The sequence below is a fragment of the Muscardinus avellanarius genome, assembly GCF_963383645.1.
Source record: "Muscardinus avellanarius genome assembly, chromosome: 1".
NCBI classification, from domain to species: domain Eukaryota; kingdom Metazoa; phylum Chordata; class Mammalia; order Rodentia; family Gliridae; genus Muscardinus; species Muscardinus avellanarius.
The window spans coordinates 183,362,030-183,379,217 of record NC_137786.1 but is presented as its reverse complement, the minus strand read 5'-3'; the positions used below and the strand labels follow the sequence as shown (position 1 = coordinate 183,379,217).

The 17,188-nt window shown below is 36.2% G+C and overlaps 2 protein-coding genes across 3 annotated transcripts in view; one reads left to right on the top strand and one right to left on the bottom strand.

The window, feature by feature from the left end:
- The window catches only part of LOC308261983 (olfactory receptor 5P4), a gene marked incomplete at both ends in the record, with an annotated part of 97,639 nt that overhangs the window by 76,245 nt on the left and 4,206 nt on the right, over window positions 1-17,188 (bottom strand). Inside the window, one exon of one of the 2 annotated variants that reach the window (XM_080694219.1) lies at window positions 8,365-9,252. In XM_080694219.1, the coding sequence (XP_080550345.1) occupies window positions 8,365-9,252 (888 nt within the window). Of the gene's footprint in view, window positions 1-8,319; window positions 9,253-17,188 lie in introns of those variants that run through there. The other variant, XM_080694220.1, reaches the window with a different exon arrangement.
- On the top strand, window positions 554-1,498 carry LOC308261980 (olfactory receptor 5P76-like; the record flags this gene model as incomplete). The annotated part of the gene is made up of 1 exon (XM_080694189.1): window positions 554-1,498. The coding sequence occupies one exon, from the start codon at window positions 554-556 to the stop codon at window positions 1,496-1,498; it is 945 nt and encodes a 314-aa protein (XP_080550315.1).

Below are 17,188 nucleotides of genomic sequence, written 5' to 3'. Positions count from 1 at the left end.
TTCTTAATATTATTTCATGAAATTTTAAAATAGAGCTTTAATAAAATGTTTAATCCTATGCCAGTAATTTAGTAAGCATTAAATGAATAACATTTTATAGATATTTATAAATATTATAATTAATTACTCAAGTCTTAAATACTCCTATGTTTACACATTTAATTTTTTCTGACATAGTTACTATTCTTTTTTATTTTCTTAAGTTTCACATTTTAAAATCTTTAGCTTTAAATCCAGTTAGGTATATTTTAATATATATATATATATATATATATGTGGTATATATGTATGTATTTGGTATATGTGTATTACTTGAAGCAAGTTTCTTAATGTTTCTATTAAAACAATGTTTAAAATATAGAAAGGCTCACTACACATAAATACATAAACTTTTAGACTTTAGAGTAAATAACAATAATTAGCTCACATTTTGCTTACATGATGTTTGTTTACAATAACCCCAATGTATTAATGAAACTGAAACCGTATGTACATAAATTATTTCATGTAATGTTGTCATCAAAGGTTTGTCTTTCGGCAGCTTCCTTGTCTCATGAATTCCCAGGTGGACAGGAACCACACCACAGTAACAGAATTTGTTTTAGTGGGCTTAACACACAATCCAGTCCTTCGGGTCATCCTCTTCGTGATCATTCTATGCATCTACCTAGTGACTGTGCTGGGGAATCTCAGCATCATCATCCTTATCAGAGTCTCTTCTCAGCTCCATCATCCCATGTACTTTTTCCTGAGCCATTTAGCTTTTGCAGACATATGTTTTTCATCCTCTGTCACACCCAATATGCTTGTGAACTTCCTGGTGGAGAGAAATACAATCTCCTACTTTGGCTGTGCCATTCAGCTGGGTTCAACTGCTTTTTTTGGGACAGTTGAGTGCTTCCTTCTGGCTGCCATGGCATATGATCGCTTTGTGGCAATCTGCAGCCCACTGCTCTACTCAGCCAAAATGTCCACACATGTCTGTCTCCGGTTATTTGTAATGGCTTATGTAGGCGGTTTCCTTAATGCTTTCTCTTTTATCTTTTCTTTTTTTTCTTTTCTCTTCTGTGGACCAAATCGAGTCAATCATTTCTTCTGTGATTTTACTCCTTTGGTGGAACTCTCTTGTTCTGATGTCAGTGTCCCCATAGTTGTTCCATCTTTTACTTCTGGATCCATCATTGTGGTTACAGTATTTGTCATAGCCATCTCCTACATCTACATCCTCATCACCATCCTGAAGATGCACTCCAGCGAGGGGCGCCACAAGGCCTTCTCCACCTGCACCTCCCACCTCACTGCGGTCACCTTGTTCTATGGGACCATCACGTTCATTTATGTGATGCCCAAGTCCAGCTACTCCACAGACCAGAACAAGGTGGTATCTGTGTTCTACACAGTGGTGATCCCCATGTTGAACCCCCTCATCTACAGCCTCAGGAACAAGGAGATTAAAGGGGCCCTGAAGAAAGAGCTTGGTAGAAAAATATTTTCTTAATGATATCTATTAATTTTTCAGATGTCATATAGTAGGAATATCCCACAGATCTAATTTTTAAAATTTAGCATTTGCAGCTGAAATATATCTACTAATATATAATTAACTCATGTGAAAAATTTTATTAAATTTTCAGGGTGGATTTTCAGATGTCAAATAGTGAATCTTAGGTTTATTAGTTGCCTTTAACAAATTTAATTAAATTCATAATTCAAAACAAATTAGTTTTGATAGAGCATAATTTACTAAAAATTCATTTTCAGTAGTAATCAATTTTTTTCAAAAGTCATTATCTCTGTAAGTTGAAGTTATTGAGGTATCATACATAGAAATTTAAAAAATTGTGTCCATCTTCAATTTCATGAAACAAACATGATAAGTGTGGTTAATACTAGATATAATCTGAAAGGAAATGAGAAAGTAGAAAAGACAATAAAATGGTTAGAGATGTTTTCCTGCAATAAGATTATCTCTTAGGATGGGTTTTGTGGACCCATACAATTCTAATCCATGTTCTTAACCTATGACTTCAGCCTTGGGTATAAGGGTTTCCCACTAAACAAAAAGATGATATGTGCTAAACAGTAAATTTCTGTCTAGTGAAAGTAAGTGACATTCTGTGTAGAAATGAGGAATATTCCTGCACTTCCCAGGGAGTGAGAGGAACACACTGTTGGAATGACCCATTCTTTCTCAGATTGACATTGTACTAAGGAAGCTTGAAGAATTCTGTTTCTTATTTCTCTATGCTGACAATTGCCACATTTATTTATCTTTCCCATTCTCTCTTTCACTCCCAACTAGTTTCTCTTCAGTAAAGGGCACCATTATTCAATCACTTTACTGATGCAGAGCATAAGAGTAACACATTTCTCTTCCCTCATGCACTCCTAGATTTAGTTTACATTAGTGCTACTGTGATGGTTACTTTTAAGTGTCAACTTGAATAGACTATGGTGTCTAGTTGTTTGGTACAACCCTAGGCCATAAGTGCCTGTGAAAGTATTTTTAGATCTGATTAACATTTAAATCAGTAGTCATTGACTAAAACAGATTATCTTTCATAACACGGATGGACGTGTTCAATCAGTTAGAGGCCTAAGAGAAAGAAGAACGTCTGCCTGTAGACTGGCTTGGACTCTACATTGCAATACCAACTCCTGCCAGGTTTTTCAATTGGCTCACATGATTTTTGGATTTGTTTTGCCAGCTCCCACAAATATGTGAGACAAATTTGTAAAATATTTGGGATAGATATATGTATGCATGTGTAGTTGTGCATGCATGCATATTTGTGTGTGTGTGTGTGTGTGTGTGTGTGTGTCTTGGGGAGGCTAACTAATACAACCCCTGATAATATTTTTTCTTTTATTACTCTCAATTCTTTTTCCATACATGAATCATACCCACAAATATAAATAAACTATTTTCTTTGTTAAAGCTTTCAAAGATCTTAGAATAAGAAAACACTTAACATGTCTTACAAATTTCTGAATATGACCTTTGCTTTTATGCCACATCTCATAATTTTTCCTTTTGCTCCTAAACATACAGACTCTAAGAATCAGTCATTTAGGTTTTCTTCAAATCCTTATACGTATATACTCTCTAGCTGCCTCAGGACCCTCTCACATGCAATACCTTTATCTGAAATACATTTTTGCTAAGTAGTTGAGCCTGGCTGTGAACCTGCCATCCTTTTGTCTCAGCCAAGTACTAGGATTACAAGCATGTGCCATCATGCCTGGCTACCTATCTGTTGTTTGACCACTGCTAGGAACCCTTCTCAAAATTCCAGACCAAACAAAAGATGCCACTGTCCACTTGTAAAAGTCTACGTATTTCCTTTGAAATATTTACTACACTGGTAGTAATAAATTCAAGGTTCATTTTACACAGTGCTGAAATATTCAAATAGGCAACTACAGTTACTTCCTCTTCTGTTCTCTAATTATCACACAGTTCCTGGAACATAGTAAACTTAATTGCATATTTGATATGGATCAGTGAAAATAATAAATGCATGGTTGAATGAAACATTTGTCCTTTCTGAACCATTTATTTTTCTGGCAGTGAGTCCATATTTTTCAATGTATGTGCAATTCAGGCACATACAAATCAAGCAAAAGATCAAGGTCATAAATGTCCTTTGCAAGAGGACCCAAGATGGCAGAATAGAGGAAGACAGCATGTTTTGGTTACTCTGAAACTTGGAAGGCAACCAGCAAGAAGAATTCTTTTTGACAAGAGAAGAAAGGCAGCCAGAACTCAAATAATGAAAGACAATTGAAACATGATTGAATTGGAGGCAGCACAGAGACAGAGGACTAAAAAGCGCCCCATGCGTCTCACTGGTGAGCTGGGAGCTGAGGCAGGAGCCACCTTGCTGGGCCTGAATTGGTTCTAGCAGCTGCTTGAAATCTTGATGAACTCATCAAGACCAAAAACACTTCTTGCAGACACCAGAGTGACTACAACTGACCTCATCAAGACTGTTGTGATTCTTCAGACTGCCCAGCAAACTTCTGTGGCTGCAGCTGGACTCGGTGAGACTGAGGAATTACAGACCCTTCCTGCATGGGCTCCAATAACTAGAACAGAGCTTGTCAAGACTGGGTTTACAAAGTATCTCAGAGAGAGCCCGAGTGAATGGCATTGTCGTGCTTGGCACTGATCAATCCCATAGGGTTTGTGAGTTTGCAAATCATTCTGCAGGGGTGGGGGCAGAAGTTATAGCTGGAAACACAGAAATGTGAATTAGCAGACAATCCACAGGGATGTTTGTGTGAAAACTAAAATCAACAGTCTTCTCAGCCCCTGTGGGCTTTCCAGGGATCACCATAGGTTCATCATCAGTGGTGTCTGGGACAATTTGACTCAGATATGCTTCAGGCTGGGAATGCTACAATCTCCGGGTCAAGAGAGCTTAAGCCTGGTGATCATGATGGAAAATAGCTAAGAGTTTTACATAATAGAAACCAAGAAGAATATCAGCTCAGCCAACTGTCCTGCAGGCACCAAAGGTTTAAAGAACATGGGATATGAAACAATTTTCAGAAATTCATAAACAACTTGTTTAGATATGACAACATATAGCTTCAGAGACTTGTCTGGACATATGTATATGTATATATATGTGTGTGTGTGTGTGTGTGTGTGTGTGTGTGTGTGTGTGTGTGTATGTGTGTATATATATTCCAGACCTCCAGTGATCTCTGAGCTCAAATTTGGCATGGCCAGAGACTATAATGTTCCAAGCCCATGGCCTGGCCAGCTGGGATTTAATGCTCCAGAGACACCACCACTGTTCTATTGGTTGCAATAACATAAAACAATGTGTACCTCTGGCCTCTGGCCTTTGTGGCAGCAGGATCTAGGCTCAGTAAAGCCAGAGATTATGACATTCTGAGCCTGTGGCCCAACTGGCTGATCTGATATTCTTCTTGGTTTCTATTATGTTAAACTCTGTTAGCTATTTTCCATCATGATCACCAGGCTTAAGCTCTCTTGACCCGGAGATTGTAGCATTCCCAGCCTGAAGCATGGCCATCTGAGTCAAATTGCCCCAGGAAAACTGCTATTGCTCTGACAGCTCAGTTCAGGTGAAATTCTGCTGTCTGCTGGCCTTCCTGCTTTTAGGGCCAATATACTGCCATTGGAGAGATTATACTGTTTTAAGCCTGGGTAGCAGGTGACTGAACTATTTAGCCAAGGGATATGACTGCTACTGTGGGCAACTGTAATCATGTGAGAATGTGTAGGAAGCAGTACTGGTGACACCCCACCACCGCCAGGCAATAGTCAACTAGCTTTCTGTTACAAGCAATGGGCTGTAAGGTCCTAAGATCCAAAAGTTATATCACACATAATTTGTGTCTTTTCACAATATCACAAGGTTTATAACTGAAGGTTAGAGCAAACAGGAACTTATGAGAAAATTGTCTCAGTAAAATAAGGCTAAGTTTGAATGCTGGGTGGTTGCTTTCTTCATATTTAGGCAAACAATAAAATCCTTTTCTCTGTCTCTAAGCTGTCAGCCAAGGGCTGCAACCACTGTTGGCTTTTGTCAGCTAAAAGTTGGCTTTTAACCCAGCTGAACACTGAATATTAAAACATAGACCCCCTACACTTAGAAAAATAATTATATAGACTTTCATAGCAGTTTAGATTAAAGTTAAAGGGAAAAAAGCAAGCTATATTAACCCAACATTAATTACTAATTACAAAAATAGTTATAGCCCCAAACCTCCATACTTTAAAATATTATATTCCTGTGTCTTTATTTTCTTTATTATAAAACAATTTTTTCAAGTAACTTCTAGAAGACTAAAGGACACAGGTGGAAAGTACATGCCTTAAACTTCAAAGAAGGCTTCTACATGCATTCCCCTGACCTTGCTAATCAAGAAATGCATTTTGATCAGTCTGTCTGTCCCTATGAGGATGAACAGAAAAGGCTAACAGCAAAGGCTTACACAACAGAGATAACTGGCGGGCCTGCACCTGCTTTTGCTAGGACCACTGGCTAAGCAGAATGGAAGGAGATAATGAATTATTATTAAATAAATGTTATGTGTTCAGAGATATCAGTGTCTTACTTTCAAGGCACTCCACTGCATCTCTCTGATGTAGTGCTTTGATTGATCTGCGCCTTCTTTCTATGTTTGTAATAATAAAACTTTGCTTTAAACTTGCAGCGGTGCATTTCTGGCTATTTTTTCTAAACTAGCTAAGAGCAAAATCTCATGGCGACATATCAAACCATCACACTTGGATCATAAAATGCCTTCTCATGGAATGACTCATTCTCATGTTCCCTCATTTTAAATCAAGTATAAATGAGAGAAATTTAAATCATAACTTCCTTATAATGCTATTATGTAACCATTTTATCCTTGTTAATTTATCTTTGTTATCTTTCAGATATTGTTTTGGAATTTTCACCTAGAGTGAAATAATATTATAAATATTCTATATTTTATTTAAAAGAATAATAAAATATTTTAATGTCGTAAAATTCGCTTTCTTACATCTCTCAACCCTTATTCTTTCAGCCCCTTAAACTGTGGAAAAGAAAAATTATATTTTAAGTCTGAATTTCATATTTCAGTTGTATGCACATTACCTTTGATTTGGGAGTCCCTGGGCTCCAGCAAATCTCTCCTTATTCTTTCCAGTCTTATGACAATCATATGAAGGAGAGCAGCTATTTCTCCTCCACATTTCTTTATTGTCATCTGTGATAGCATTTCTAGTCTTTTCTGTTCATAGATCCTAATTTCTTTATAAATGCAAACCTATGGAACAATGATTATTGTTTTTATTTAAATTTTAATACTTTTACTGGCGCATTATAGTCTCATCTCATGTAGTTCACAGTGATAGTGATATGCATGCACACACTACTTGGTGGGCTTTCTCCTGGCCACCTCCCCACTACCCCCTTCCCCATGCAGGGTATTGAAATTAACATTGGTGTTCTCACAAATTATTATTGTTAATGCATTAATTATAATGCTTAGAATCAAAAGATAGTTTCTCAAATCCTCACATATAAAAGAAGATTACATTATGGTAGGTGGGAATATTTATTTTAATGTACTTAAATGTGGATAGAATTCCAGTAAAATCACATAATCATATTCTTAACACATAATTTCCAAAAGAGAATCAATTCAGTTTTTCCATCCTTCTCCTTCTCCTAAGTTTCTACCACCTGGTCCTTTTGGGGATAGAGTTTGTTTAAAAGATTGATATAAAGTTCCAGTTTAGAATTGATCACCCAACCCAAACCCACTGGCTTAGCAATGTGCTGAAGTCATTAGAGTAACTGTGGTACAGCCTAAGCTAAGGAAGCTGCCGAAAGACAAACCTCTGATGACAACATTACATGAAATAATTTATGTACATACGGTTTCAGTTTCATTAATACATTGGGGTATTATAAACAAACATCATGTAAGCAAAATGTGAGCTAATTATTGTTATTTACTCTAAAGTCTAAAAGTTTATATATGTATGTGTAGTGAGCCTTTCTATATTTTAAACATTGTTTTAATAGAAACACTAAGAAACTTGCTTCAAGTAATATACATATACCAAATATATACATATATACTACATATATATATATATATATATATATATATATATATATATATAGAGAGAGAGAGAGAGAGAGAGAGAGGACTTGAACTCACATCTATCTGGAAAAACCACTAAAACTTTTCTGTAAATTGGGGAGAATTATAATTATATGTATTGTAAGACTATTGTGATGATTAAATGGAAAATCAAGGTGTTTTGAAACCAGATTCTGGATTTAATACTCTTTTCACACATTCTTAGTAGCATTGCTTTGGGCAAGGTACTTATTATCACTTTTACTCAGATTGTTTTATTTTGTAAATTAGAAATAAAAGGGCCACCAGCACCATAAAAATTAAAGTAAAAATGTACATACAAGAAATAATAGGACAACTTCATAGTATTGTTGTAAGAAATAAATGGGTTAGAAGACATAACATGGCTAGAAAAAAGCCTGACACATAGCTAGTACAATTATTGTTAAATAAATCAAATTCAGGGAAAGCAACATCTGTAGGACTTCTATAATAGTGATGTGTTATTATCATTATAACTGATTTTGAGGTATCTCAAAATTAATTTAAAATGTTTAAAAGTGAGAATTAGAATAATGAAGTATAACTTAATTTAATTAAGTTATAATTTAAAATCAGTTAAACAGCAAGTGGTAGGTGCTAAGTGTAACATGAGTAAATGAAAACATTATAGGTTGTCTTAAATTCAAAGAACAAAACCTAAGAATATATTCTGACAGTTGCCTTCCTCAGTGCCTCCTTTACATCCCTGTTCCTCAGGCTGTAGATGAGGGGATTCAACATGGGGATCACCACTGTGTAGAACAGAGACACCACCCTGTTCTGGCTAGTGGAGTAGCTGGACTTGGGCATCACATAAATGAAGGTAATAGTTCCATAGTAGAGAGTGACCGCAGTGAGGTGGGAGGTGCAGGTGGAGAAGGCCTTGTGCCGGCCCTCGGTGGAGCGCATCTTCAGGATGGTGGTGAGGATGGAGATGTAAGAGACGGCAATGATAAACACTGTGATTACAATGATAGAGCCAGAAGAGATGGAAGGGATGATTTCAACTAAGGAGACATCTGAGCAGGAAAGTTTCAACAAAGGGGAGAAATCACAGAAAAAGTGATCGATCTGATTGGGTCCACAGAAGTACAGACTCAATAAACAACCAGTAAATGTCCATGCATTCATGCAGCCGCCCAGGTAGGAAGACCCCACTAAAAAGATGCAGACCCCAGAGGACATGTGGGTGGAGTAGAGCAGAGGAGAGCAGATGGCCACGTAGCGATCGTAGGCCATGGCAGCCAGCAGAAAGCACTCAGCTGTCCCAAACATAACCACAGAACAGAGCTGGGCTTCACAGCCAGCCACAGGGAGAACAGTTCCGTGTTCAAGAAATCCTACTAGCATTATGGGTGTGACTGATGTGGAATATCCAATGTCTACAAAAGCCAGGTGGCTGAGAAACAGATACATGGGGGTGTGAAGCTGAGAAGAGCTTCTAATTAAAGCAATTATGCTGATATTGCCCGTTAGGGTGACAATGTATATCACTAGAAATACCAGGAAGAAGATGGCACAAAGTGTAGGATCCTCTGTTAACCCCAAAATGATGAACTCTGTCACAGTGCTGTGGTTTCCAGTTTCCATCTCCTGTGTGAATCCCTGTTAAGGGAGATGAGAATATTAATCTGTTTAATGTTTTCATTCCACACATTCTGAATTTTGGGGGTTATTCTTCAGACCCATTCTATAGCCAACCAGTAAATATCAGTGTTCCATAGAATTAGGTACTTTGTCCTTTTTTCTTTGCATAAAAGAACTATTGAGCTTCATTCTTTATAATTTCAGCTATACTCTTCTTCAAGCATTATTTACATGAAACCTCTCAAACCATGGCTCCTACGCAGATCAAGCTCACAAAGTCCAGATCCATGGTCTATTGGAATTAAATCAATGATCAATTGAATTTTCATGATCTATTGGTTTCTCAATGATTTACTAGAAATCTCACAATACCTCAAACCCAACCTTCTCCACAGCTCATCCTTTTCTTCAACCACTGGTCCTATGTTTTGTACCTAGGGAATGACATCACCATCTACCCAGAGTCTCTCGTGTGTGACTTGGTGGTGCTCCTAGCCCTCTTCCTCTCGTCAGACCATGTCTACTATAATCCCATTCATTCTGTCTACAACTTACTTCTCATTTTTATCTCTTCACCTCCTCTTTTTCATTTCCAGTGTCCCCAGATCCATTTTTCTCTCCATTTTAGTTACTTTCCCCCTTCCTTTCATTATGTTTTTCTCTTAAAATTCACAATAATGTGCCATTGTTATCTTTACTAGTGATAAACAAAAGACATTGAAGTGATTCATTAGCTTTTTCAATACTTTCCCAAGTCCTCATGATGAAATGTAACTTCCTTAGCACAGCATACAGTCATCTTTCTGCTATACATGTGGCTTTGTCTCTCAGGATGTTTCCATTTACTACTCAACAATGATCCAACTTTTAGAGTACCCCCCATGGACTCCATTTTCTCTCCTTCACTCAACTTTTCTCCTACTTGGAAGATTCCCACATCCCACAAATCCCACTGTCATTGCCCTGGGTGACTTTTTCTCATTCTTCTGGATTAGCGTATCTCCAAAGCCATCTCTGGCTCCTAAGGTTGAATTTGAAAACCTTTCTTTGTATTGTAGACTACAATTTTTGTAGATATCTAAATTTACATTGCTTATACTGGGTTATGGCTATTTGCTTATTAGGGTAAACATACCCTTCTATTCTCCTCAATTAGGACATACTCTTATCAAAAACTTTTATCCTTGTGCTAAAAGAAACCTAGACTTGGGCCTAAATTCACCTGGATTAATGTGTGTTAGTGTAGTGAATAAGCTCTGGAAAATCAGGGAGGATCATAATTTATGATCCCTATCCAGCAAACCAGGCTTCATAGAGAAGATAGTTCAGAATGTAAATGATGGATTGCATAACTATATCAGTAAAGACAAAAAAATGAATATTTAAAAGAAACATTTAGATGAGATATAACTAGTATCAATATGACAACCATTAAAAATGTGGTGCATTTTTCCAAGGAATTTCCCCTTCTGGATATATTTTAATATGCAAACCTGGGGCCTTCATTTTATAACTACTTATTTAATAACCACTGCTTTTGGGTGTTTAGCTGTTCATAATTCTCTCATATCAGAGCTAGAAATCCCACAAAGTTAATCAGGCATCAGGAGGCTAGCATAACAAAATGCAATGCATTTAAATTGTAATCCAATTCGTTCTTATTTTTCTTAAGGTAATAATCCTAAAGAAGCTCCAAAGTAAGTTTATCTCTATTATTTGCAACAGTGAAATGCTAAATCAAATTTCACCCTATTGCTTATTAATTTCTTGAGTTCATAGCTGCATTTTGATTAAAGAGTTTAGTGCTTTCTTCATGTTCTGACAAAGGCAAAGTTTCTGGGGTTTGAAGCAGTCCTAAGAAAGCAGAATTAATAATAAGCAATAAATACCATTAATTAAGAAAGGCAAACTGGTTACAGCTGCTATAGTAAAGATGCAGTGAAATTTATAAAATAAAGTTAAATTATCAACAGTAATAAATAAAACAGGAAAAATTTTGAAGCATTTCTGTCAAATATTACAAAATAAAAATTATTTTAATTAAAGATTGTTCATTGTCTGAAAATTTCACTTATGCACATCATTTCTTGTGATTAATTTTAGCCAAATAGCAATCTTTTTGAAAAAGGTCTAGAGGCTTAAAAATCATTTTTACATATATCTTCTTTTATTGTCTTACATAGAATTTATCATCAAAAGAAAAGTCTCTCGTATAAATCTTTAGCTATAGTAATGTCTGAATCCATTTTGATTTATTTTAACTTGGGAAAATATACAATAGCACTCATATATACATAATCATATATTAATTTTATAATTTACATTTAACATAATATTATTGATAAAGTATTTCCCATGTTTCTGAGTAATCTCCCTAAGTGACTATCCATCACCTCCATATACTGTATGATAAACATTCCAGCAATAAGCTCAGAAAGTTTCAAAATATGTCTTCAATTGCTTATTAAATATATTTTACGTATTACTTATACTTCCCTACAACTTTTGTATTTTTCAAGAGTCATGTAAGCTGAGTGTGGTGGTGCACACCTGAAATCCTCGTACTTGGGAGGCTAAGACAAGTTCAAGGACAGCCTCTACAACTTAGCAAGACCCTGTTTCAAAATAAAGAATGAAATAGGGCAGAAGTGTAGCTCAAAGGTTTGACTCTTCACACACCCAGTTCAATCCCAAGTACCATAAAAAATAAGAAGGGTTGGCAGTGTTATCTCTCTGGCACACCCCTCTTTACCCTGGATTCAGTCCCCAGTATCCCCAATACACACATTGACACATGAAAAAGGGAATTTAACATGATGCTATGATTTTTTGCTTAATGTTACTAGTTATAATATTCATTAAAGCACAATTTTCTGCTGACAACAATATTGCAATTCATAAGGTTTTAAACATTTACCAGAAATATTAAATATCAGTATCAAATATTTTTAAATGTTTTAATTCCCTAAGAGTTTTTTTTTAATGCTTACTTTAGAGTAAGTAGGAATTCAGTTTCCTCAATGGTGTAGCTGCATTCTTGGATGAATGGTGAGGCATAACAACTCTTAGTTGGGGACCTGAGGCTCATTCAAGAACATATTCCATCTCTTTATTATTGATCTTCACTAAATGCATTTAAATTATGCTAGTGATAGCTTACTGTCCTTGGTGTTAACTTAATCATTAAACCTGTTTTTAATCTTATCAATTTTCTCCATGAGTTTAATGGAACAACTTTACTTTCTAGATCAAAATGGCCTCCACTGCCTCCCTCTTTCCAAAATTCAGCACCCATAGTTCCTTTGGCCATCCCTCCTGCGGCATACCTTTCGGTCCCTCCACATCCTCTTTATCACACTCTGAGCTCACTTTAGTCTGAGGAATGAGGCCAAGCACTGAGCATGGTTCCTGCCCTTTGCTTTCTGACTCAAACAGAGTTCAGTGGAGCAACCCAGCTTTCACTGTGATGCTGTCTCAGTTGATCTGTGCTGACCACAGAGTAATGGGGACTAGAACCTGACAGATCAGTAACTGCCAGCTCTATTAAACTTGCTTGTGACACTGAATTTCTTTGACACTCAGCATTTACATTTGTGTATAGGAATGACTGTCCCTATAGTGAGCTTTATAGTGAGATTAAAATGAATGATATGTGTAAAGTACCCAGAGGTATTTGGTCCTATCTCAGATTAAGTAATTTCTTTTAATTAAATAAAAATAAATTATTTATGGACTTTCAGTTTTTAATTTTTTTCATGAGAACTATAGTTTTTATTTTTATACATTGAAGGATTTTCACAACAAATTAAAAGGGACAAAAGAAGAAGCACAGCCTCTGATGTCTTCTTAGTTTGGGCTATGCTATTCATATACACAATGTGCCAGCTTATTTTGTCCTTCCCTTCCTCTCCGCTGGACACCTAAGGGCTAGAGCATCCTCTTAGTATTTATGCTACTTCTCCTGAGTCAGGGACTCCCACCACTCAAATATCCCTAAACTCAATGTATTGGTTATTGATGACGATGAATAGAGTGCCCAGGACTATGGGCCTTATCCACTCTGAGTGGCAGCATGTTTCTCTTGACTTTTTTTTTTTTTAATATTTTCAGCTGCTCAAGCTTAACAATGGTTTTAGCTGCCATGGACCATTCATACAGCCCAGATTAACCATTGCATAGTCCTTATCTTGCTGAGGGCGTTTTCCACAGGGATCAAGAGCTAAAATTGGATTATTATTTATTTATTTATTTATTTATTTATTTATTTATTTATTGGTGGTACTGGGGTTCCTGGAAGCCCTTCTACCTCCGGGCTACACTCTCAGACTTATTTTTTATATTTTTTATTTGGAAACAGGGTCTCTTTTTCTCTTTCTTTCTTTCTTTCTTTCTTTCTTTCTTTCTTTCTTTTTTTTTTTTTGTGGTACTGGGAGTTCCTGGAAGCCCTTCTACCTCCGGGTTACACTCCCAGACCTATTTTTCATATTTTTATTTGGAAACAGGGTCTCTTAAACCAGCACGTCTGGCCTCGAACCTGCGATCCTCCTGTCTCCACCTCTCTAGTGCAGGGATTACAAGCGTGCACCACTATGCCTGGCAAAAATTGGTTTTAAAAAGTATTTCTTTTGTTTTCAGCTTCTTGTAGAACAAATGACAATTTCATTTCAACAAAATCCATGAGTTTTGCACTTACCTTTTAGAAGCAGAATTATAAATGCTGAATTTTAGGCCGGGCGTGGTGGCACACGCTTGTAATCCTCCCGCTTGGGAGGCAGAGACAGGAGGACCGTGCAGGTTCGAAGCCAGCTGCGCTGGCTTAAGAGACCCTGTTTCCAAATAAAAAGTATAAAAAAGATCTGGGAGTGTAGCCCGGAGGTAGAAGGGCTTCCAAGAACCCCAGTACCACCAAAATAAATAAATAAATAAATAAATAAATAAATAAATAAATAAATGCTGAATTTTAAAGAAGATGATATAAAGCAGATGTTTCCTACTTAGTTTTATAAGTGTGGGGGCTCAGCAATATAAACTGTTGAATGGACCCACTAGCCAAAGAACACAATTACTACACACAGTAAGGATTAGGCAGGGAGAGAAAAGAAGCCTCCAATAGAAGCAAATCCTCTAGGGCTACCATTTCTTGTTCCTTTGAGAGAAAAGTCCTTGAATTTGCTGTACAGAAATTACTTATTTAACTGGATGACTTATTAAGGCCTGGCTGGCCCTCCCTGAAGGGACAGCTACATGCTATGATGCCTCTTGTAACTACTTTTCTTTGTTTAATGAAAATGAAGGACAAAGGTCATGGTTTCCCAGAAGCATATCAAACATTCAGAACAAATAATGTATCTGGTTCATTAGGGTTAGTATGATGCTCTCAGAGTACTTTCTGATTAAAATAACCTTTGGATCAAATAGAAAAAGAGCACTGGAGTTGAGGACAAAATAGCAAAGAAGAAAATTGTTGCTTTGATTCAATGACCATTTTATTTATTTATTTATTTATTTATTCATTCATTCATTCATTCATTTATTTACAGTACTGGGGACGGAACTCAGGAGCATTTTACCTCTGAACTACACCCACAGCCCTATTTTTTATTATTTATTTTGTAACAGAGTCTCACTGAGTTGCAAAGGGCCCCATTAAGTAGCTGAGGCTGGCTGCGAACTGGAATCCTGTTTTAGTCTCCCAAATGCTGGGATTACAAGGGTGGGCCACCATGCCTGGCTCTTAATGATCATTTTAATGCAGAAAATAATTAAGATCTATTCTTACAGCTCTTTTGACAAGTTCTAATAAGCAAAACATCTCAGGGTGAATTAATTTTCTATACACAATCATAGTCAATCCTCAGATTCTGTTCAGAATCAAACTCTTTTACATCTTACCTCATACACTATCCCATGACCCTTCAAGAATTGTCTGACAGGGCCATATTTCTCTCAACCTAAAGCCATCAAAGTACTTTTTTTTAATTTAGAAGGCCAACCCACTAGGTTCCACTTTGGATTTTCAAATTAACCTATATATCAGCTCCATACTTTCTCAAATGCATTCTAAGAATAGATCCAAAAACCTGTTGGTTAATACACATCTCTGTGGCCCTAGAGGCACACTTGAAGACCTTAGTCTCAACTGTGGACCCTGAGGCATCCTTTTGTCCTCTGCTATTTATAAAAACTGTGCATATCATATAATTATTTAATGCATGCATATATTGTGATGTGTAAATTATGTTAAACATATCTATTTCCTCAAACATTCATTATTTATCTTTATTTAAAGCCCTTTATTTTTCTGTATTTGGCTGATCTCATTTAACATAATGTTCTCCAGGTCTTTCCATCTTCTTGTGAATGACATATGTTTTCTCTAATATGCCCAAACTAGGGAGCATTAGGAATACTAGAGGGAGTCCAGATAATGGAGGAGAAACCTCAGCAAAGCTGAAATGGAAGAGTAGGAGAGGAAGAAGGCTGAGGTTGATTATTGGAGGAGCTACATTCAAATATGTATAAAAGTATGAATGTAGCATGGTCAACCTAGACATTCATTGTTGGGATGGGGGAAGTGGAAGTAGGTGGGGGGAGAGGGCACCAAGCACAGTCTGAATGTATGCCATTTTCAATATGATTCACATAAAAATAAAAAAGAATGTTTAAAAAAGCTAAAAAAAGTAAACCCTTTCTCCTAGCTTTTTGAAATGCATATGCATTATTATTATCTATAATCACTCTACTATCAATAGTACTCCAGGGCTTCTTGATCCCCTCTAATTAACTTTATATTCAGTGATCAGCCTTTCCCCATTCTACCTTCTCCCTACTTTTCTTGTAGTCGGTATTTTATTCTAAACTTCAAAGAGATAACCTTTTTTCAGATCCAAACATGAGTGCCATCAAGTGAATCAGAATACTCTTATGTACTATTTGTTTCTTTTCTCTTGCTGCTTTGATGATCTTCTCTTTGTTTTTTTTTTTACATTTGAGAGCTTGCTTTTGACTCTGGGTACATTTGGTTGAGTTAAATGTGATTGGTGTCCTTAGTCCTTCTTATGCCTAGATAATTATATCCTTCTCTAAATTGGGGAAATTTTTAGCTATTTCTTTGTATAAACTTTCTACCTGTTTTAAAGTCTCCAGTTTGAAACCCATTAGCCCAAATATTTGTTCTTTGAATGCCACTGCAACATCTATCGACTGTCTATTCTATTTACTTTTTCTATCTCCGGTTTTGTATTTTATTTATTTATTTATTTATTTATTTATTTATTTATTTTACAGTACTAGAGATGGAACCCAGGGGCATTCTACCTCTGAGCTACACCTTCAGCCCTATTTTTTATTCTTTATTTTGAAACAGGGTCTCACTGACTTGCAAAGAGCCTCACTAAGTAGCTGAGGCTGGCTGCAAACCTGTGATCCTCCTGTCTCAGCTTCTCAAGTACAGGGATTACAAGCATATGCCACCATGCCTGGCTTATACCAACTTTGTATTTTAAAATAAAATAATTAAAGATAGAATATTATGCTGATACATTCATGCTCATATTTATAGTAGCACAACTCACAATAACCTTGTCTTTGATCTATTGTGTTATTAATTAATGCCTTCTATCACGTTTTTCATTGTGCATAGTGTACTTTTTAGCCAAAAGACTCATGTTTGGTTCTTTTTAATTACTTCAATTTCTCTGTTGATTTTCTAATGTTAAATTACAATTAATTCCTAGAAAACCTGAACCTTAATATTGGTGCATTATGCTTTCACAAATTGTTGACTAAGGTCATTGGTAACCATTTTTCATCTAGCTTCAGGAAAAAAGGTGGACTAAAATTCCTCTTTCTATGATCCTGCATTTTAATATCAACACACCCTAAGTGTTATTGCTAGGTTGAAGTGTACCCTCATTTGTTTCAATGAGTTTGTATAATA